The following is a 24,884-nucleotide window of genomic DNA, read 5'->3' on the forward strand; positions in this document are numbered from 1 at the left end:
AATATCGCGAAATATCACGAGATATTGCCGATTTCTCGGCGTCGGCGATATCTGGTAAATATCGTTTCGCCCCCTGGTTTCGTAAATTTGCCGAAATTTCTTTCCATGCTTCCAAGTTCCAACAAGAAGAAAAGGAAAAATCTTTTTCCTCCCAATTACCGTTTTTTTGGTTGGGTACGAAACTGAAAAGAGATTTTCCTCAACGTGTTTACACCTGGAAACATCCATATACCACGAATCAGATACTCGCCATATTGTCGCACGCAAACAAGCAACAGAACCCTCCTTGCCATCAGCAACAGTATTGACATCCCTTGGAACAAAATGAATTTCATTCTTGAAACAATCCTTTAGGCTGGGTAACATTATTCAAAATATTTCTAGCAAAGAAAAATTTCCATCCATGGAGTAAGAGACCATTGGGAGGCAATCCATTCCCAATTGGCATTTTCAAATGATCAAATTGGAGTATTTTAAAGAAAATTGAGATGCAAATAATTACGCCCCAAAGATTGAAAAACGTGTTCCAGTATTCTATATAATTAACCAATTATTTGAATCTTTACTCTCTATCAAAAAATGCTACGTGGAAAAGCAATTGATGCTTACGAAAGAATATGGAGCATTCCACTGTTTTACATATTCAGTATGTATCCAACATAAAATCAATATACTTGACAAATGGCAATTATTATTATTATTAAATTTTTTTTTGGGGGGGTTGGTGTTATTGGGGCTAGTGCCAACTTAATCCACCATTTTACCACAATAACAGTATTGAAAGGGCTCATTAGCCACAATGCTTCTCAAAGTAATCGGAAGAAATCTGTCATTTGTCAAACCTTAGATTATGGCAGAGATGACCCAGTTCAGGCCTCGCATTAATCCATGCAAGAAATCCCATGTCACATGCCGGAGTGCAGTAAAGGTAGGACCTGAAAGTGACGAGGAAGAAGTACCGCCTACAGATGCAGAAGAGAGAACTAGCATAATCAAATGCTAATTCTAAATTAAAAAATAGAAAAAAATAAACATATAAATTTTCTGATTTTCTAAAAGGTGCATGATTGTAAAGCATGTGTAAAAGCAAAGTCCTTGCATCCACATTGATGCATGAATGGGGGCATTCGATTTTCACTGAAATCCTTCTGCACAATGCTGCCAGAATTTGTATGGGAACTAACCAATCTGGCAGGTGTGAGAGAAGATTGTTTCCACAGGGAACTGAATTTCATGGTTTGCTGATCATTATACAGCAACTGCTTTGGCCAAAGCTCCACTGATGATCTTTAAGTGGATATAAATTGACAAGCTTGAGTGAATGAAAAACAACACGTACATATATAAAAATTGATGAACATGAAAACCCAGATTTTATTTCTCTATTTGTTTTCTTCGTCCACACTTTCCTCCTCCTATTGGTGGTACTAGATCCAACTGTCTATTCCAAGAGGACACAACTTTATTCTCTTTTTTTCATGCTTGGGTTGGGGTGGTGGTGGTGGGATTGCCTGAAGTGGAAAACACCATACCCTGCAATAACCATAAAAATTGCTCTGGCTGGTCACGCCACTACAATATGGTGTTATGAGTGCTTCGAATTCTTCTACCAATACGAAGATTGACGCGCTCCAACTTATTTGGTGGCAACCGGAATGACCCGTTTATGATATCGTTGTTATTCCTTTGCACTGCTGATGTTTCATTTTTTTAAGTCTGTTAATTCTTTTGACTCTGTAATCTGGATATGCATCTGCCTCTTATTAGTTCTTCACCTGTTCCAGCTCAGCCTCCGCTTCCACCTGTCCAGACGAAGAGATCAGTATTTTGAATCAATGACATCTGAAAACATCTACGGCTCCTCCACCCGTGGATCCTGTGGTGAGTCCCTGCTTCTGACCTTTACATTCCAAGTGCTCTTCGTAAAGGTACTCGGAGTTATGTTTAGTACCCAACCTCTAACTTTGTTTTGTATACTATCTCCCACTTTTCATGCAGTTTATCTATCATTGAGACTCACTCTCTTCTTAAGAGTGTGTTTGAAGCCTTGTTGAAACCTAGGTGGAAATGCTCTACTGGAAAATTATACTTAGGACCTTGTTTCCTTGCCTCCTGGGAAAACCGCTATTCGGTGCTGCTAGGTGCTTTCAGTGAAAGTAAATCCTGATGGGACGCTTGCTAGATTGAAGTCTAGACTTGTGGCGAAAGGATATGCTCAAATGTATGGAGTGGAATATTTGGATACTTTTATTCTTGTGGTGCAGCTCACTTCTATTTGTATCCTAATCTCCTTAGTTGCTACATTTCATTGGCACCTATTTCATCTAGATGTAAAGAATGCTTCCTCAGTGGAGATATCCAGGAGGAAGTCTATATGGAGTAACCTCCAGGTTTGTTGCTTTAGGGACGAATGGTTTCATATGTTGTTTGAAGAAGTCACTATGTGGGCTGAAACAGTCACCACGTGCATGATTTAGCCACTTTAGTTTAATTGTGATAGAGTTTGGTTTGACTAAGAGCAATTACTTAATGTCCTTCTATCAATCCAATATCGGGCAGATATTTTTGGTTTTGTATGCTGATGATATTATCATTAATAGAGATGACGCAGCTAGTATTGATGCATTGAAGACCTATTTGTAGAAATAGTTCAGACTAAAACTTGGGAAGGCTCAAATACTTTTTAGGGATAGAAGTGGCTCAGTCCAAGAAGGAAATCTTCTTATCCCAACATAAATATGTGATTGACATACCATTTGAAATAAGGATGCTTTGTTCAAAGCCTTTGAATACTCCAAAAGGGAGAACCTGATGCAGAAGGCTTCTGCACAAGCAGACTCCTTTGAACACAAAAGCTTATACTCGAATATGGAGAACCTCTTATAGATCTAGAGAAGTGAGTTTGGTTTGAAAGCTGAACTATTTGGTTGTAGCTCAACTTGACATTGCTTTTCAAGTCAATGCTGTGAGTTAGTTTCTATCTAATCCTTAGACCACTCATTGCGATGCAATCATGAATATATTGAGTTATCTTAAGAGAGCTCTTAGTAGTGAAATGCTCTCCTTCACATAGACCATGGTTATTAGAGAGTTGAGGGATTTTCTGATGCAGATTGGGCTTGTTCACTGACTGATAGGAGGTTTACTACATGCTATTGTACCTTTATTGGAGGAAACCTTGTATCCTGATTTTAAAGGAGTAAAAAGCACATAGTGATTGCTCGATCTAGTGTAGAATCACAGTATTGTGTCGTAGCACTTGTCACCAGTGAGTTTATGTGGATTAAGTAATTTTTAGGAGAGCTTGGTTTGACCATGAATAACCTATGTCTCTTTGGTGTGATATCAAGATGTTGTCCATATAACATTGAATCATATTTTTCACGAGTGGAGAAAGCATATTGAAGAAGACTGTCACTTTGTTGGTGAGACGCTACAACAAGGACTGATCTCCACTAATCATGTTCAAATTGAAGAACAATTGGCAGATTTATTCAGCAAATCTTTGGGGGCTGGAAGAGTGAATTATATTTGTAACAAGTTGGGAATATTTGATGTTCATTATCTAGCTTGAGGGGGAGTCTTAGAGAGTAATGAGGGTAATTTAGGAATACCATGTTAAAGAAAGTAATAAGAGTAATGAGGGTAATTTAGGAATACCAGGTTAAAGAAAGTAATAAGAGTAATAAGGGTAATTTCGGAATACCATGTTAAAAAAAGTAATAAGGGTTAAATTAATAAGGATAAGAGAGATCCAAGGGATAGTTGGAAGTCCATATTGGACTCAACCATAGGATACTTAATCCCTTTTTTTGTAATGGTAATTTTCCCTATATAGTGAAGCTTGTTATTCGAGGATTCTCACATCGACAATGAGATCTCTCAATTCCTTTCCCTCATTCTTTTCTTCTTCTCATTAAAGTAATAAGGATAAGAGAGATCCAAGGGATAGTTGGAAGTCCATATTGGACTCAACCATAGGATACTTACTCCCTTTTTTTGTAATGGTAATTTTCCCTATATAGTGAAGCCTGTTATTTGAGGATTCTCACATCGACAATGAGATCTCTCAATTCCTTTCCCTCATTCTTTTCTTCTTCTCATTAAAGTAATAAGGATAAGAGAGATCCAAGGGATAGTTGGAAGTCCATATTGGACTCAACCATAGGATACTTACTCCCTTTTTTTGTAATGGTAATTTTCCCTATATAGTGAAGCCTGTTATTCGAGGATTCTCACATCGACAATGAGATGTCTCAATTCCTTTCCCTCATTCTTTTCTTCTTCTCATTCATGGGTTCTTCTTTTCCTATTTTTTTGTTCAATTGACATAAACCAAATAAAAAGGGGACTTTCGCTTCAAATAGGACTCCTTCATAACTTCTCCTAGACCGACTTAAATAACCCAAAAAAAGAAAAAAAAAAAAAAAAAAAAAAAAAGAAAAAAAGAAAAGAAAAGTAAAACTAGGTTCCTAATAAAATTATATATTTAATGAGACCCAATAGGAATCTATTAGGGCTCCCTAAATTACCAGGATACCCCTGGTGGCAAAAAAGTGCTTTAGTGCTGCTGAACAGTGTTGTGAGCTGCTAGTCCTACATCAGGGAGAGTGAGTCTAGAGAAGAGGTTACTATCCTTATTCCTCATATGGAAATTCCGATGGATATTCCAGCTGATGATGCCCCTTTTGAAGAGTGGGTGACTGGACAAACAATGGCCATCGGTTTAAGGACATGAACTTGGTATGCAGGCAGAGCAAGCTATTTTAAAATCACCTCTAAAGGTAAGTAGTTCACACTAGAAAGGAGCACAACAAGGAGAGCCTCTTATAGTTCTACTAGGTTAATTGAAGCACTAGTACCAAGTCCTCTAACTATTCATCCTGATGACTTTACTTCTACTCCTGTCTTTGACCCCTCCTTAGACTCACCAATTATAATATGTCAACAATTAGGAACAAGTACTCATCCTATCTCTAATGCCGTATCATATGATAAGTTGTCACCTGAGTCAAGTGTAAAGCTGATGGTATTGTGCACATTGCACAAGTATAAGGCTAGTGTTGTAAGTACAAGAGTTAATTACTCAGAGAATTGTTGTTCATTCATTGCCCCAGTGGGCAATTTATAGTTTACAGAAGTAAGCCAACTTACGAGTAGGAAAACGAATTACAAGTTGAGAAGGAGAAGAAATTCCTAATAAGAACACTAAGACCCAACTAACTAGAACTAGGAATTCTTAAGAAGAAAAAAAGGAAACTTCCCTCTTGCAGACCAGTGCTAGCACCAATCTCGAGAGGGACAAGTTTTCTTGACAACACTCCCCTTTAGGTTGGGTCATAGACATCACACATGCCCAACTTGGTCAAACTAGGATGAAACGTATGTCCAGGTAACCCTTTGGTGAAGTTTGATCGTCAAACTTCATGAATAGCATACAGATTATGCCACTTTCCAACTGTTCTTTTATAAAATTCTTGGCAATCTCCACATGCTTGGTCTTGTCATGTTGCACTGGATTATGGGCAATGTTTATAGTAGCTTTGTTATCACAACATTAAGGGAAGGGGAACCAGCACACCTAAGTCTTCTAGTAGACCATTAATTCACAACCTCGTGCTATACCTCGAAACTCTGCTCAAGCATTGGACCTTACAAAAACGTTTTGCTTCTTGGTTTCCCAAGTAATAAGATTCCTGCCAACAAAAGTAATCTCCTGAGGTGGATTTCTGATCAAGTGAACCTCACCAGTCTGCATCAGTGGGACAGGATAACACCTTTCCCCAGAGCTGACTTCAGATAATGACAAATTGTCGGAAGACGAACAGACAACAACATAGCTTTCCATCACAGGATCCCATTTTTTGATAAGCAGCATAAGAAAGGAGGTCTACTGATGCTACTGTGTTAATCAAAATCCTGTGCATTGGGCAATTGGCAATAATTGCTCTTATTACCATAGCATCGGAGTGCAGCCAAAAAATCTCCATATACTCCTTCAAAAATGAGATCGAAAGTTCCTTCTTCATCTTGGGGTATTTCTCAGCAGTTTCTATGTACCATTCGGAGGCCTGTCCTTACTGATTCTTTCCTCAGTCCCACAATTATAGTCAAAACTGGCAAACCAAGATCTCGTTTCTTAAGAGGCTGCCAGAACTTCTTTCTCTCAGGATCTGTACCCCTATGCTGCTCAGGGTTTTTGTCTTTCTCCTTTGCCCTCTCACTGTTTCTTAGATTTCCAACTCTTGGAAGTTTCCATTGTATTTCAGGTAATGGTCGTCACCCGGCCGTAAGCTACCCTGAATTCTTCTTCTCTGCATAACAGTTAGGTGCCTTCCGAAATTAACTTCTCTATGTCTGCCTTAGCATTCGACATTCATCAGTGCTATGTCAAACATCCTTGTGATATATTCAGTATTTGGACTGCTCGTGCTCTTCTCTTTTTACAGATGCCAATGAAGTATATTTTTCCAGTGGCCTTATCATCAACTTGCTATAAGACATTTGCTCGGGATTAACCAAAAGAGCATTTACCTTCTGTCTGTAACGTGCGTGATCAACTTTGAATCTTTTACCTTGCCGATCCCTTATCGAGGGTTCTCTTTTACAGTTCTGCTTTTAAAACTTCTTCCTTCCTGGCATTTGATCTGGACATCCAGTTAAGCTTTGAGCAGTAAGCACTCCCGTCATATTCGAATACTGATTATACCTGTCAACATTTGATCATTTGGATCTGCCCTTTGATTCAACTCTTTTAACTTGACGTTGAGTTGCTTAAGCTTTTTCTCCAAAGCTTCTTTTGCTTGCAGGTTCACTGCCTCCATCCCTTGCTTTGACAGTTTCGCCATTCTTGACTGTCTGCAGATCGTGTGCAGAAGTAGCTTGTAGATGAGCTTTCTTGATAGTTTGGTCATCTGCTTGATCAGATTGGTCTTTTGGATTTTTTTTTGCTCCAACTGTAGTCTACTGATTCGGGTCTCTTGAAAGCCTGTGGTCTTCAAGACTGGAGGATTTGCCTCTTGATCGTAATCCTCCGCGTTTGCACCATCTGTGTGCTCAAAATCTGGAATAAGGCGGACAGCTGAGCTGTTGTCATTGACACAGTTGGATCAGCTGTAACACCAGAAACATTCTGAGGATCACAGCATGCAAAACTTGCAGGATCGCCTCTGGCACTTCTGGAATCAAATTTTCAGGAGGCCGTCCTGGTTGCTGCTCTACCAGTTCTCTTACCTTTAATCTCGTCAATAGCCGAGAAACAGCCTGAGTGCTCTCAGCTAGCAAGAGATGGTGGTAATGGTGTCTCCATTACAGAGGACTTCTTGCTCTTTTACTTGAGATAGAGTTCCCACAGACGACACCAACTGTTGAGGTGTGAAGTTACTTCATCTATTACAAATACCTCCCTTAGCTTTTGTCTCCTTATTTATTGGTACCGATGTTACCAGAAGGTTCAGTCACTTGGTTTACCTGATGTCATCTGGAATGTCAATGTGTTCCAATCTAGAATCTTCCTATGTTGATTTGATTGGCGAAATCCTCAGCGTACAGATGTCCCATGATAATGTTTCACATTTTATGTTCTATCAGCCATCAGGATGTTGAGGCCAATTAGATCACTTGAAAGAGAAATTGAGCATTCATATTGCCAAGAAGTGCAGAATTCTTCAGGCCTGCTGTTGGATTATACCACCCACTAACGTGGTTTTGCATAGCAAAGGAACCCTAGTGGTTTCAGCAGCAGCCTACAAAGGTGCCTTAAGGGATGATACTGGTAAGGCCTAATTAGCTTATGCAGGGAAAAGAACAGAGTTATCGGTTCTAGCTAAGGAATCGCATGCAATTCTTAAAGGATAGCAGTGCTGCAACAGGAGTGGCTTTATGGAGGTTTTCATTGGATCTGACTCCCAATTGGATTTTGCTATGATCAATGGAAAAGTTCAAGGCCCCTGGAAAAACAGACCAAATGGGAAATCAAACAAAAGGCAAATTTACTGCATCAGAAGGAATTCAGATATGTGTAGAGAGAGCAGAATCAGCTAGCTGATTATATGGCTGCTGCTGAAGTGGACAATGGACAGCATATTGCGGAGAAATGTGGAGCAACCTAGAGTGCTAGTAGAGCTAGTCGTTTTACTGGTGGTAAGTGGGATTTCTACCTATTTGGAACCCTATTTAGTAGGTAATGCCCTCTTGGGTTGTCGCACCTTACTCCCTCTTCATATGTGGGATTCTAGGGGGCCGCCTGTCCTGTACATCTTCTCTTTCTAGTGCAAAACTAACTTATCAGGAAAAAAAATCTCCTTTAGTGTTTGTTCTAACATATGGTGACTGACAATATTCATGCCAACCATAAAACAAGTGCTTAAGTGAATTGTTGAGCCATGTGATAATACAGTCTCATATTGGACATAGTCAAAAAAAGACCTAAAAAAAATAAGGCACTAAAAGCTGGGCTTACACCTTGGTAAAGTTGGACACACCTTAAGGCTTTAATACCCATATCCATGAGGCATGCTCTTTTCTCATCGTCACCATCAGTGCACTTCTCAAGTTCCTGCCTGTAGTAAAGAATATCATCTCGCAAATTCCCAGCACCTGCACATCTTTAAAACAAAGGGAGCAAATCAACACCTAGAAGTTATCAACCAGTGACAGCAAAATGGTGATGTTGATTATGCTCAAATGATGCAGCGTTATTACACGTTTGCATTCTGAACATTGGACTATGTTCACGCGATGCAATTTATGGTCTATTCATTGTGCTTAAATACAGTTTACACTTGTAACTCGCAGCTTTGAGCACTTTGGTCAATTAGTTGAAACCAGTACCACATATACTCCACGGTCGAATTCTGGTTTCTGTCATTCTGAGGCAAGCAGAATCTAGGACTCCACAACATTGGAACTCTTTTCATTAAGATGTTATTTAGGAAAATATATGGAAAAGATCATAGGCAAAATCAATTTTATCAAGTAAAAAGAATCAGGAAAAAGACAATAAAACTGACAAGAGGAGCAATAATGAGGTTTCCATTTTTAATACTTCCTGTACATTATGCAGGCTGTGATTTGTTTCACATAATATTTTCTTATTGCTCGCTATTTTTTTCTTCCCTCCCTGTAAACTACAATGTTTTCGTCCTTCTCTCAATTATTGAATATTGTTGTAAGATTTGAAGAATTCCCCACTTGAGTCAGAGAGACACAGCAGGTCCTTTATTTGTAGTAGAAACTTATCAAAAATAGAACAGATCTTCCCATTGTGGGAATCTTATAAGAGAATAATAAAAGAAACTAACAAGACAATTCTACCCTAAATGAACTAATTAATACTACTGCTGCCTTACAACACTCCCCCTTAAGTGAAGCATAGATATTTATCATGCCCAACTTGCCAAGGATATTACTGAAACATCTGGTACTCAAGCTCTTTGTAAGAATATCAGCCCGTTGATTTTCAAAGGTAACAAAGTAATTTGAATCAGTCCAGCCTCAATCTTTTCTTTGACGAAGTGCCTATTAATCTCCACATGCTTGGTCCTATCATGCTATATTGGATTGTGAACTATATTAATTGCTGATTTGCTATCTGATTACAGCTGTATAGGCGTCTCTAATCCTGTCCCAAGCTCTTGAAGCAGACCTTTCAACCACAGTACTTCACAAATACCTTGAGCGAATGCCATGAACTCAGCTTCAGCACTGGACCTTGCAACTGCTGCCTGCATTTTGCTCCTCCAAGCCACCAAATTGCTTCCTACATATGCACAGTAACCAGAGGTAGACCTTTTATCATCTGGACACCCTGCCCATTCTGCATCTGTACATACCTAAACTCTTAGGTGGCCATGAGCTGAAATCAAAATATCTTTTCCTGGAGTAGTCTTCAAGTATCTCAAGATCCAGTACACTGTACCTAGATGCAAGGAGTAGGGATTGTGCATATATTGGCTAACATGACTAACAAGAAATGTGATATTTGGTCTAGTGTGTGACAAATAGATCAACTTCCCGACCAATTTCTAGTTGCTTATCTTATCAACCGGTTCTCCTACATTTGCCTTCAAGTGTAGATTGCACTCAACAGGGGTTTCTGCTAACTTAATGCCTAGCATCCCAATTTCTTTCAATTCATCTAGATTATACTTCCTTAGGGAGAGAGAAACACTACTGGCCGAATATGCTAACTCTAGTCCTAGGAAGTATCTAAGTTTTCCTGTATCTTTAATCTCAAATTCAATTCCCAAAAAAATCTTCAAAAAGATGCAATTTCCTCCTCGCTTCTGCCTCTGATCGCCATGTCATCCACATGCACTAGAAGTACAATGGAATGGGAACCACCTCTTTTTTTGAACAAGGTATGGCATGCATTGCTTTGTTTATAGCCATTAGAAATTATGGCTTTATGGAACCTTCCAATAAAGGCTCTTGGAGATTGCTTCAGCCCATATAGTGCCCTCTTCAATTTGCACACTTTCCCACTAGTCTTAGTAGTAGCATAACTAGGCAGTATATCCATATACACTTCCTCTTGAATCTATCCAAGGAGGAAAACATTTTTTTACATCTAGCTGCTGTAGGCTCCACCCTTTGTTCACTACACAAGAGAGGACAACTTGAAGTGTATTCATCTTGGCAACTGGGGCAAATGACTCCTGATAATCTATCCCATAGGTTTAAGTGAAGCCCTTTGCCACCAATCTCGCCTTGTATCACTCCATTATTCCATCCGCCCTGTGTTTGATGAAAAATATCCATTTGCAGTTTTATACCCAAAAATTGGCTTTCATACATGCAAAGACACCGGTTCCCACGTCCTATTTTTTCTGGGGCTCTCATTTCCTCATCCATTGCTCCTTTCTAGTTTGAGAGAGATAATGTTTCTTGCCATGTGTTAGGAATAAAAGTAGAGGACAAAGAACAAAGCTTTGAAATTATAGGGATGGGGATTGATACGTAACAAAATTGGAAATAGGATGTTTGGTGCAAGTCCATGGTTGCTTTCTTAATGCAATTAGTAAGTCTAAGGTGGGATGAAGGGATGGTTTAGAAATAGACTCACTTGGAGTAAATGGGACTTCAGGACTAGGAGTTGAAGCTTCCAACTGGCTTGACATAGAAGGGGGTTATCGCATAGATCGCCTTTGATAAGTCTTCATAGGTCTTTGCTCGCCTTGCACATCATCCACCAGTTGTTCCTGTTCGATACTCCATCTTACATAGGAGTATCATCTGCAAGAATCTCTGTGAATCCCACCTAACCCTAACCTAGACACCTATTTGTTTTGGATGAAGAAGTGACTAGATTGATGTTTGACCTTGAAGTTGGACCTTGAGTACAGTGTTGATATCTTTGGAAGGTCCTAGGAAGTCGGTCAGACCTCTCCCCTTAGTGTAGATCCGAAGGAAGAAGAAGACATTGTGGGCCATCTCAGTGGAAGACATGGTGTTTGAATCAGAACCCATAGAGATTGATGATGGAGTTCCCTATTTGGAAACCTTGTTTGATTTAGGGAAGAAACTGCATCTTGATGTTGAAGAGCTTGGTTGATGGACTTGAGGCCTAGTTGGACATGTTTTGGAAGGTTCCTCAATGCTAAGTAAGTCACTTGTTGAGTTCGGAGAAGCCCCATAGAAAATCTTGACGTTTGGAGCTTGAAATCCCTGTTCTTGGGCTTGCTGTCAGCCTGGGTCGATCAGGTGGGTCGATCATCTTGACAGACCCAAGTGAGAGACCCACAGAGTTAGGGGCAGTTTTGTAAAACTCTGTTTTTTAGGGTTTTTGATGCTCTATATATTAGAACTTCGTGGATTTCAGCCTCATTATGTTCCTAAGCCTTTGAAGAACGTGGGAAGAAGCTTAAAACCTCCTCTTCGAAGCCAAGGAAGATCCCCAAGCATTCGTTAGAGTTTCTCCGTCGAATCTTCTTCTTCAACGTTAATAATCGATCTGTTTCTCTCTAAATTTACTCTCTCTATTGTTTCTTCTAATTGTTTTGATTGTGAGGAAGGTATTACACTACTGTATGGCCTAGTCTCTAATCCTCATAGTCTTAGAGTGAATCCCCATTCACTCTATGTTTCCTTGAAGCCATATGGCGAGTTTTCTATATTTTGATCTTGTATGAGTCCATGAGTTACTCTCTCTTTGTTTTCTATCTACCTCTGTGATTGTGAGGAAGGTCTCATGCCATTGTTATGACCTTTCCTTCTATCCCCATAATTTTTGGGTGAATCCCTTTTTCTTCTATCACTTTGAGAATTTGCTGTGGGTTGATTTTGAGGGGCAATTTTAGGGTAACCTTCAAGAATGGGTATCTATTCGAAGACCTTGAGTTCTTTTTTATGTTAGACCCTTCCCAATGCCAATTTTTGATTTTTAAATACTGTTCTTTCTTTCCTAGAGTGAAACCCCTTTCTCTCTAGTCTCTCCGTGAAATCCACGGATCGATTTCGGTAAAAACCCTATTTTATGATTCGATTAGAATTCTATCCCATTGACCATGTTTGATGCTTCAATCATCATAGATAGTCTTAGTATGTTTTTGTGCAACTCCCCTTAGAATTTTTGAGTAATCAGACTTCAAACGAAGGAGTTATGATCAATTTAGGGTTTTCTGTCCATACAGAACATTGTGGGTCGATCACTTAGGTCGATCAGCCTGACAGACCCAGCTAAGCGACCCATTGAGTCAGTGACATCAATTTCCCTGTTTTGACTCCATTTCGACTTCGAACTCTTGGATTTGTTTCTTATGAACTATACATGTTTGTTTAAGCTTGTTTAGGTGATTGTTTAGGTGATTTTGGTTTTGTTCTCTGATCTCTAACTTGAAGGTTATAGATTCGGAATTCGAAGTGAGTACGTTCACTCATAATATGCATATTTACATGCTTTGTTATGCTAAGACTTGAATGCATGAATTAGCTACTGTTGTTTTACTTTCTTTACATTATATTACTTCTGTAATTACAGTAGGTTACTCATATTGTGATTTACATACTGGATTCAATTATGAATGATGTGAATGTGATTTGGACTTGATTATGATACGTATGAAAGCATGATGTGATGTGAATGCCTAGGTTGTGATTGGGGATTGGGGAATGGGGAATGCCCTTTTGGCGTTTCTGTCATTGGACAGTAGTGGAGGTGGTATGGGACGCATTCCTATGGTGCCCCTTGACGCTTTCCTTGATTACTGGTTGACATACTTAGGGCATGTCTAGAAGTGTTTGGCTAGGAATACCCTGTTATATCAGACCCGATTCGGAGGGAAATTGAGATCGAGTGACCCGTGGCAGCAATGGGTGTTTGTGGGCGCTCAAGACCGGTAACCAACCCATGAGAGGACATGAATCACATTGTGGGGGTCATTCATTGGTAGGGTTGCAGTAGTAGACTTGGGCTTATGGGCGCTCAAGACCGGTAACCAACCCGTGAGAGGACATGAGAGCTTCCCGTTTACTATTTGTGGATGACCAATAGGGTTAATGAGTCCGTAGTCTGAGTTGGTTGTAGCCATAGGATACGACGATTCTAGTGGGAAGGATACCGGAAAGGATCGCGAGAGGCGAAGAATGGAAGTATCTAACCTTAAGTTGATATAACTAAGTAGATGACTTGCATTGGGCTAAGATTAACCCTAACATGCGCAAATACTTAGACCAATGGTGATGTGAGAGAGCGGTGACCTAAACCCCAGCTATGGAATTTCCGAGAGAGATGCAAGACCCAATTACCACCGGAGAACCCAAGATACCGAGATGGTTGAGGGAGAGTGATTTGAGACCTACCCAGAGGAGTATGGTGCTATGACTTAATTAATGTCCAATAGATACCAGCATATATAGAGTTAGAAGCATACTTACATTCATGTCTCATATCATTGCATTTATGTTTGCTTTAAATTGTGTGTAGATGGTTGTTGTGATTGAACTACTTGTTAAGTTTCTTTTTAAGCTTACCCTTCGGGGGACATGTTTTTAGATGCTTTTGCAGGAACGAAAGAGAACCCGTGTCGGTACGGAGGACCCTTCCCTATATGGTTCAACTTCGAAAATCAATGGAGAAGGTCATAAACAATGGTGTGACCAGTACGCAGGTTTGGACCACATTGATGGCTCCTATTGATGGCAGCCGGCATCGTCTGATTCGCCGATGGGATCGTGAGCTAGAAGTTGATCCGAGGTTACAAGAGTACAACCCTAAGGTGAAGAAGGCGAGGACTGAAGAAGAAGAAGAAGAGCCGACGGAAGATTTTGACTAGTTTATTCTTTTTCTTGTAGACTTATATTTTATTTGTAATAGCTTTAGATCTTGCTTTAGATTTTTAATCTACCTTCCACTTTGTTTGTGGGGTATATTTCTATTATACTCTACAATTATCTTTTGATTTGGTATCTTGTTTACTGCACTCTGATATTTTTGTGATCCTTCTGTGATCCTTTCTTGATTATTATTATTAAGTTACTTGTATACAATGATTTATTCTTGCTTTCGATTATGTTATTGTGCTATGTGGATATGATCGTTCCTAAACTTGATCTTCGAGGTTGTGGATCACACACTCGGGTATTCCAGATAAGGTACCGGCTGGGTGGATGTGACTATCTCAGGTGAGATTTCTAGAGGAACCAAGAGACAAAAACCTCTTCACTAAGACACTCACTCTGAAGATGTGTAGGGGCAAAGAAAAGAACTTGTTCCTGGGACATAACATCCATGGAGACAAAGAAACAATGAGAAGCATGGCGGTAACATTAATATCCCTTATGGGTAGCATGATAACCCAAGAAAATGAACCATAAGACACATGGATCCAACTTAGTATAAACATGGTGGTTTCGGCCAAAAGAAACACAACCAAACACCTTGGGTGGTATCGTAAAAGTTATTGTCCCTAAAAGACCCGCCAAAGGGACACCACTGTTGCAAAACACAGGTGGCATTCGGTTAATCAAATAAGCTGCAGTAAGGACTGCATCCCCCAACACCTACAAGACACATTCATAGTGAATATCAAAGAACGTGCCACCTTAAGGAGTCTATTCTTGCGTTCGGCAACCCCATTTTGAGGAGGGGTGTCAACACAACTAGTTTGGTGTATGACACCATGGTGAGCAAGGTAAGAGGGAAACACCCATTTAACACTTAGTCCCATCATATGAAGGCAGAATTTTAAATGTCTTATAGAAAATCTAGAAACATGAAAAAAACATCACTCTTTTGGTGCAGTAAGTAGACCCACGTGGTCCTAGTGCAACAATCAATAAAGTTATACATATTAGACTTACAACTACAATCAATAAAGGTAAACATGTCTAAATGAATAACAACAAAAGGAACACTACCATGATTGTTAGAGATTGGGTAAACATGTCTAGTTTGCTTGGCTAAAATGCAAGCATCACAATGAAAATCATTAATATTACAATGTCTAACCAAATTAGGAAATAACTTAGATAAAACAAGTAAAGGAACGTGGCCTAAACAAAGATGCCATTGTAACAAAGTAAAAACAACAGGAGAGATGGAACTAGAGGCCATAGTAAAAGCTGTTGGAGACCCATCCAATAAATAGAGCCCCCTTACTGTCTACCTCTGCCAATCGTACGCCCTATTTCTAGGTACTGAGACACACAATGCGAAGGAAATTTAAAAGTTATTTTGCAGCTCATGTGACAAGTAAGGCTACTAATGGACAAAAGATTAGCCGAAAACTTGGGAACATGCAAAACAGAAGATAAAGTAAGGCCTTAAGGGAAGGTGAATAGATAATAGATTACTTTCCAGAGATAGGAGAAAGAAACCCATCAACAATTCAATCAACATAAGTCAAGGGAATAGAAGAATTAAGTATGAAACAAAGAAGATAAACTAGTCATATAGTGGGTTGCCTCAAAGTCGATTATCCAAAAGGGATAAGTCAAATTGACACTGTGACAACTAAAAATACTAGTTGAATACTGTGTACCAAAAGGGAGAACTATAAAAGAGATGCACTAGGAGTTGATGCAGAGAGGTCACATCAAGCTTGGTAATCCATTGGCGTAGGTTCTGGAGCTCGTCAAAGGAGAGAGGTGCTAGAGTACTCATGGTGTCAGAATTAGCTTGATGAGAAGAAGCTTGGCTTCCTCACCGGCTGACATTCCTTCCTCCTTCACAGGAATTTGTTGGACGACCATGCAACTTCCAACACTTGTCATTGGTGTGTCGCTTGCGACTACAATATTCACATTTAATTGTTGGGCGAGAATCACTTGTATTGGTCTTACTTGTACCAGCCACCAAAGCAGATCTACCAAATGTCTGAGTATGCACCATTACTGTCCTGCGACTATCCTCAGTGTCAACCATAGGATAATCTTGCTCCAGAGATGGAAAAGATTCTTGTGAGAGATTCTAAGCATGGCTCTGAGCATACTTAATATTGAGACCCGCCATAAAATGATACATTCTAAGCTTGTCCTCCCACTTTTGATAAGCAACAACATTAGCAGCATGGGATGGAGTAAAACTACTACAAGAAACATATAGGAGGAGATAGAGCCACTAGATTAAAGTGGCATCTAGATGGGGGTAATAGGAATGTCACTGGATGCCCTAAGGTTTTTGTAAAGATCAATCAGGCAACAAAACTTGAGGGGTACAAAAGAAAAGAGGAAGGAGAAGAAAGTATGGTGAGAGGAGTTGAGGATGCTTGCCAACATGACCTCCTAGATCTACGAGAGCAAGACTTCGATCTGGAGGAGCTAGGGAGTCTAGGCTATTTAAGTCACAAGAGGCATGGCAAATAAGGACAGCCATCTAGATGAGTAAAGAGCAACAGAGGCTCGATGAGTTAAGGAGGCAGCATAGGGCCAAGGGAGCAAGCTCTCTAAAGAGCCAGAGTTTTATGGAGGTAGATCTCAACCTATGAGGAGGAGCGAGAGTGTCAGGAAGGAGGTAGATGCCACCCTAGCCCCACGGGCCCCATGAGGCCGAGCTTCATCAACAAAAACCATGTATCTAGCTATATAGATTCTTTGCACACATCTAGCTATTTAAGAGATCAAAGATAAAAGAAGTAGGAAGCATATGTGGGGGAATTTGAAGGACAAAGTGGGACTTGCTTTCTCCAAACAGCAAATGCAGCGCAGGGGCCCTATTATAATGTGATATTTGACGACATCCATAGGGTTGGGAGTGGAGTGCAGGGCACAATTCCACATGTAACCTACCATGTATACATGGCAAAGTATAATGAAGGTCTAAAGACATACATTCAGAGTTTGAGCCTATGTGGGCTCATTACAGGGTTATAGTTATGTGTGATGGTTGGACCAGTCCCATTAGATAGTCCATCAACAATTTCATGTTGAACAATGATGGTGGGATAGTGTTCCTAGAGTCAGCAGGCGTATCCAGCGAGAAAGAGGATGCAAAGTATATTTATATGTTGTTGAAGAATGTGGTGAAAGAGGTTAGAGTGGATTATGTGGTCCAAATTGTCATGGATAATGGGTCCAACTTCAAAAAGCTTGGGATGAAGATAGAGAATCCCAAGTACAAGCTCTTCTGGACTCCTCCTACAGCACATTGCATTGACCTAATGCTGAAGAACATGGGTCAAGTGAAGATTGTGAAACAAGTAGTGGACTGAGCATGATAAATCAACACCTTCCTCTATAACCATGAGTTTGCACTACAATTGATGAGGGGGTGGTGTGGGGGTGACTTAGTGAGGTTAGGCATTACTAGGTTCGTAACCAACTAGATTGCATTATAGAACTTTTCAACCAAGAAGGCTGGCCTAAGGTCCATTTTTGCATCATAGGATTGGTTTAATTGGGAAGGTTCTTTAACTCTAGATGGGAGGACAACACAAACCACCATTTCTAGTGAAGGCTTTTGGGATAGTTCGAGGATTGTAGTGAAGATCCTTGAACCTGATGTGACCGTACTGCGGATGGGTGCTGTTGACATGATGAAGTAGCAAGTCCAGTCGGTCAACCCAAGAAGCAACAAATAATTCCTTAAGGTTATCTACGATAGATGAGAGCGACAGCTGCAACATCCACTCCATAAGGCTGGTGAGTTTATACTTTATAGTTAGTAGATTTAATTTTGAATTTATTATTATTATGCAGTCGTGTTTCTCAATTCTCACTATTTCCTCTTATTCATTGTTAGCATATTTTCTAGATCCCAAGTACCACTATAAGCTTTTGCTAGCAATGAGACAAGATATATAAGTGCAATCCTAGCTATAATGGAGAGGATGGAACTAGATCCTCTTTGACAGGCAATAATCAACTCGGAGATAAGGTTGTGAGGACACTAGTAGCTAGTGACTTAGGTTAATTATTTAATTTCATACGAACCTAGTTATTGTTTATTTTAGATGAAGTCCTTCAGGGATGCCATCAAGATCTTTGACCACGGAATATCAGCACGTGAAACCACCACTGGGGGTTAGTCGATATCTTTATATATCCAATCTTTTAGTTTTTCTCCTATGCTTATTAGTTTTTACTTAAGTTATATATAACATTATAACCTTACTAATTGAACTCCATATGTTTGTTTCATTTGAGAGGTGGCTGCAATTTGGGACTGACTCGTCAGTGATTGCATGTAAAGTGCTCTCATAGACAAGTTTTGCCACTGGGTGTGAACAAACTAGCACACTTTAAACTTCATTGACTTTAATAGGTGCAACCAACTAGGTTTGAAGTGGCTAGAAGGCCTTGTCTATGTGCATTATAATATGAAACTGTGGGAGGATCACATTAGGTAAGGGATGGATCGTGATAATGGCCTGAACGAGTTGTTCGACATATTTGAGGTGGAAGATGATGATGAGAACCGCTTATTTGTGTTGGTCAGGGATAGAGGAGAGCCATTGGTGGATGAAGGAGGTCATCCCGGTAAACATATTGCTCATGAGATTAGGGTTGATGTGGATGCCTTCCTGGCCATGGAGAGGAGGGTGCAAACACAACCCACTTGTCCATTCGTACCACACTTTGGTGCATCGATGAATAATGAAGATAACATATAGTTTTCCGACACTGATGATGTTGCCACCCAGCCACTTATCAGGCCCAGGAATCTGATGATGATGATGATGATGGTCATACTGGTGGTCAAACACTAGGTGAGCTAAGCAGTGGAGTGAGTTCTCAATATGAGAAGGTACCACCATCAGGACCAAGGCCACATGGGAGACTCATTATGAGCATGCACCACAAGATTCCCCACGTACATACAGCCATCACAGACATAATTGTGGACATCAGGATGATAGTTCTCAGATAGATATGGCCAACTTGCAGGCTCCATAGGATCTATGAGCCTAATTGAGCATAAAGGATTTGGATACTAGATACTATCATTATTTTCTCCTAGTCCTAAGATAGTGGCATGGAGAGTGTCGAATCTGCACCATATGGGGCTTATGGCTATGGCTATGGATATGCAGGAGCATATGGTGGAGTTGGGGGTCATCTATTTATCTATTGATGATGGCAGCAATATGTTTGTGTATGGATATGGTGATGAAGGTGCATCATTTGCAGACTCCATCTTTGGAGTTCCATTAGTAGTAGTAGTACCATGACGCCCAGTTGGACCAATTATGAGAGTGGGTGTCACACAAAGTCATTTTCCTTATAACAAATTGCCTAGGATGGGATATCTGCATTACGTTGATGATCCCACCTATAGAAAAGCAGTGAATGAGTTCCTAGCCAACTTCAGGCATACCATGTCATAGGGCAGTTTCCGTCCAGTATTCAGAGTACTACTATAAATAGGGGACAGATCCACAGATTTCACCCACGCACTCAACTTGGAACTAAGTTTAAGACTTTGTTTTTGGTTACTATATTTTGTTGTATATGTAATTTGGTACCTAACAATTCATGTATACAATATAGTTTTTTCAATTTTACAAAAATTGTGTTCCTTGGAACCTCTCATGTGTTAGTAAATATGAATGATAAATTTTTATTGTTCTTTTCAGCAAAATACGAATTCCATTGTGTTCATTATGCTTTTTAAAGGTAGTAAACAAGAAAGCAGATGAAAAAAACCATCAAAAGATGTCTGAAACTTGCAGTTAAAACTTGTTGGGAAAAGTAACAAGTTTTGATTGAAATTTCAGTCGAGATGACCATATCTTGGTTTTGAGGCTGGTCGAAGCTGGCCTTGTTACTGATTCTGATCCTTGGCCTGAAAAAAGGAGGGCTGCAATATGGAAGAATCAAGAATGTAAATACAACTAGCATGCCAAGTCTCCTCTTCAATGGCTAAAAGATCACATCATTAGGCACAACTTTACTCTTTAGAGAGCCTTCTCAAGTTGCTTCCCCACTCAAGCTTTTGGCATTCCTCCCAACTATACCCTCAATTGGAATGCCACAAAATATCTAGAGCACCTCTCTTTGCCTGCCCTTTGGTACTTCTTTCTGGAAGGACACCATGTTAAATGCTGGCCTAGGCCAAGAAGAATCCTTTCTTTTGAGGGAGAATGGACATGGGTGGCTATGACTTCCAAGGCTCCTCCATATGTGACCTCATTTGAAAACTTGCCTTTGCTGTCACCATAAATCACATTTATAAGTTCCTTGTTTCTGTAGTTTTTGTCGCAAGCAAGGTAAGATGCGCTCCACCTAAAAAATAGTTAACGGGCATCGTACCTCGAAAACCTTGGTCTATACCGCCGTAGGTATGTAATCGGTGTCGGGTAGCTGAGGTTTGGAACACTTTGCCACCTACGCACTGAGCACCATTCCAAAATGGAAAATAAAGCACGATAAGAAAAATTTTCATTGAGAAAACTCTTAGGAAATGGACATCCAACTCCAGAACCTTTTGTCAAATTTGGGACTCCCATCTCCTTCGATGTAAAAGGAAAACATTCCTCTGTGGCTGCCTCTTGTAAAGATTCTCTAGGGATAGCCACACTTTAAATGCATAGGGCATCTTTTCCCCCTCCTGTGTCCCTTGATGTATATCTTGCTTGGCCATTGTTCTCCTCTTTTTGGAGCTTCAGCTTTCTTCAATTAAATTATTCATTCACCAAAAAAAAAAATGTACTGAAGGTATTCAGACGTCTAGGAACATCTTCTTAGATTGCGCTTGAGCCGAATATGGAAAATGGTGACACCAAAAGCGAGTCTAACTAACAGTTTTTTACAAGTTGCACACTATAATGGAGGTGAAACTCTAGGTGCCTCACTTTAGTGACTTAAATTATAGGTTGCACATTTGCAAATATTACATGTCATCCAAGATTCTGTTAAGTCATATGGAAAATGACCATATTGCTGTCAATGGATAAAATGACATAACTAACTCCCATTTAATACCGTCCAGTACCCAACTCTTAGGTGGGAGAAGGATTCTCCCTTACCTCACCGGAAACCGCCCACCACCGCCACTGGAAACCACCCCAGCTCCCCATGCCGGCGACCACCGCCCCCACCTTCCCCTTGCCGGGAGAACAACATTCAACTCAATTGATTAAGAAGCATCCATTATTCTACAAAACTATAAATAAGGTTAAGAAGTTTAACTGCAACTGTGTTGGTAACCAATTTACCACCAACATTACAAGCTCTGAGATTAGAAGCAGGGTTTACCCTTCCATCGGACTTGACAACTAAAGAAGTTGCCATCCTTTCTGAAATGAAGTAAAGCAAAGTCTCCAATCAGATCCAGTTTCTTTAATGAGAATATTATTATAAAAATCGCAATCAACAATAAAATTGAATCGGTTGAAATGAAAGATCTTGAAACGATAAAATATGAAAACTAGGGAGGGATTTGATAGAGGCTAGCTAAAACCCCTTAGAATTGAAAGAACACAATGATGACAGAGAAGTGACAACTCCAATCCCTTGCATAATAGCTGCCATTTTGCTTCTTGACGCATAGAAAAAATGAAGAAAGAGAGAGGCTGGGTCTGAGGCTAGAATGAGAAGTGTACAAGTTATAGAACGACGTGAGGACAGAGAGATCAAGGGGAACAACAAATGCGTTCAACTCTCAGTTTTGACATTGCACCAAAAAGGGGGTGATTTTCGGAACCAATCAATGCAAGATGTCTTAAGTGTACAAAGAAGACCATTAACAACCCATAAAAGGGGTTGATTTTCGCAAGGAGACGGTGGGGGCAGTGGTCGCCAGCAGGGGAGTGGGAGCGGGTGGGGTGGTTCTAATGCCAGAGGTGGGGGGTTTCTGGTGAGGTATAAATAGAAGATTGGTGACCTAAGGGTTGGGTATAGAAGGGTGTTAAATGGGGGTATTTATGTCATTTTATCCAATGACTGCAATATGGTCATTTTCCATGTGACTAAACAGAATCTTGGATGAAAGTTTAATAGTGTGCAACTCATAATTTTACAATTGTGCAACCTGTAATTTAGGCCACTAAAGTGAGGTATTGATGAGCACAGTTATGTGTGAAATCTTAGGGCATAAAACATGCATTTTACACTCTTTGAGCGGAGCTACCTTGGGTTTTTTGTTGTTATTGCAGATTTTAAGACGTTTTAGGAGCTAAGCAAATATTTGGAGGTTATGAGTACGATATATGCTATTTTACACGTAGAATGGTCCAATTCAATTTCAAAGTGCAAAAAGGGCCCGATTTGGAGCATGATGGGCTAGGAGTAGATTGAGATGAGATAATGGGCCAATTCTAAGAATATCTTAAAAATGAAAAAGCTAATTTTGATCAATGGTTGAAATTAGTTAGAATTTTATTTTTATTGGAAAATAAAAATATTAGTGCATGTATGGGGCCCACAAGTAGTCAAAGATTAGGATCTTCCAATTTTTCCATGGATTTTCTAGAATATTTTATTTATTAGATTTTATTTCCTTCCTTATTTTCTTTTTCCCCACCCACTTTCTTATTTTTATATTATGTATTATTATTATTCTTATTATTCTTATTTATTTATTTATTTTTTAGTTCTTTTAGGCCTTTTCAAGTTCTTTGAATTCTTGGTGGGTTCTAGTTTTTAGATTCAATGTTTAGGTTCAATTTTTTTTATGTAATGCAATAGTTATTCAAGTTGTTTAATTTCCTTTATGCAAGTGTATTCAATCAATGTAATTTCAATTTCGAGTTCAGTTTCAAGTTCAAGTTTCAAGTTTTAAAAGGATTTGTTTTTCTTTGGGCCTAGCAACTGCAGATTTGAATTCTTCTAAATTTGGGTGTTAGGGTCGGTTGAACTTCAAATTGATCAAGGTTTTCTTTTGTGATTCAAGATTCACAGATGTAGTAAGTAGCTTTTGTCAGTAATCTTCTGTCCTCCCCCTTCCATTCCCTCTCCTCTCTATCCCTCTATATTCTTAACTTGGGATTTATTTTTCAGCATTTATTATTGTTTTCCCATTCCCCTTGGGTTCTCAATCAAAGATGCCTATGGTCATGCCTCTCTTTGGTTAAGGTTCCCTATTTATTTATTGCTTTGTTATTTGTTCTGTTATTTATTTTCTACATTTTTTTTTTTTTTTTTATATCTATTCCCCTAATTAGTGGACCGTAAGCTACGACAAAGGGTCCACAATCAAAGTCCATCTTAATTGCACTCCCCTTCCCTTGATCCAAAATTAACAATCGAATCACCTCCTTTTCTTTATTTATTTTTTTAGATGAATAAATAAATATATTAAAGAAACGAAAGCAAGAGAATAGGGTCTCTAAGAAGAAGACCGAAAAGTAGAGTTAAGACCCAGGAGACAACAATAAGCCTGTTCCTTGGGGTATCATCAACAGGGCATGGTGAATAGCTAATAATCTAAAAGAAACATCAAAATAGATGGTGTTCCAAATCTTGTCTATAGAACGAGATTTGGAGGTCCACCTCCGAAGATTGCGCTCCCACCAAAGGTGGTGGATCAAGGCACAAAACACTAGTTTGCCAATCCGATTACAGATGGAAGATCCTAAAAAGTTTCTCAAAATCCATGACCAATCTCGCCCAAACCCATAGGAACACCTTGAGCGGGGCCAAATGGAGGAAATGGCTTTTTCTATTGTTATCAATTTTTATTTATATCTTTAATTATTTATGCATTTTCTTTTATTAGATGATGAATGTATTTATTTTTACTTCCAATTCGATCGTGTTAGATGCATGTGTTAGGATTGCTAATTTAGTATAAAGTAATTAATTAAAAATTTGAATCTTCTCACTCTCACATTACCATTAACAAGATTAAATTTAAGTGGTATATCTCCTTGAGATCAAGGCGTTAGCTACATGATACCGTGCACTTGCAGCTGCTTTTATTTTGCCAACAGGTAACCAAAGTTTCACCCCATTATAGTGTGCAACCTGTAAAAAACTCTATAACTAAAGAGGGCTTATGTCACATAGATACAATTTGGATTCCTTCAATAATCAGAGAGAATATTCCAACACACAACACTGCAGTATCTTCTCTCCTCCAACCTTCCACCTTCACCTTCCTTGTTCTCTAGCACTTCTTAACTTCCTACATGTGCAACCAACCCTTAATATTTGGCTACTGTTTTGACACTCCAATTCAGTACTAAACCTTGGAATGCCTTCACAGTTTGCAGCCATGCCATTTGTCCTTGTAATAGATACAAAGTTACACCTTACAACTAAGATACTAAAGTATAAACCAGCTTGGTTGCTACGAACTAAGAAGTCATTGCAAATTGTGAATATTGTACAAAGCTACAAAAGTAAATCACAATTGAATATGAGTAGCTAACATATCTTTCCAGACTAGATATGCAGAAAAGTTGACGCCAAATATTAGTGTTTATGCTTTTGGATAGCATTACTGATGTGAACCTGAAAAGACTATAGAAGAAAGAAAATGAAACCTCATTTGGGCAGAGGCCACT

At 39.4% G+C, this 24,884-nt stretch overlaps 1 protein-coding gene across 5 annotated transcripts in view; it reads right to left on the reverse strand.

Annotated features, from left to right (window-relative positions):
- Positions 1-496: 496 nt before the first annotated feature.
- Positions 497-24,884, reverse strand: part of LOC149019759 (metal ion-binding protein) — a 157,576-nt gene continuing 133,188 nt past the window's right edge. For 2 of the 5 annotated variants that reach the window (XM_089153729.1, XM_089153730.1), the window contains 2 exons: positions 8,464-8,606; positions 497-962 (listed from right to left, as the gene is read on the reverse strand). In XM_089153729.1, the coding sequence (XP_089009855.1) occupies positions 844-962; positions 8,464-8,606 (262 nt within the window). In that variant the 3' untranslated portion in view covers positions 497-843. The remainder of the gene's footprint in view (positions 963-8,463; positions 8,607-24,884) is intronic. The other 3 variants (XM_089153732.1, XM_089153731.1, XM_089153733.1) reach the window with 3 other exon arrangements.

Source organism: Hakea prostrata, chromosome 4 (genome assembly GCF_041222555.1).
Source record: "Hakea prostrata isolate BN-2017 chromosome 4, UWA_Hpros_2, whole genome shotgun sequence".
Lineage (NCBI taxonomy): Eukaryota > Viridiplantae > Streptophyta > Magnoliopsida > Proteales > Proteaceae > Hakea > Hakea prostrata.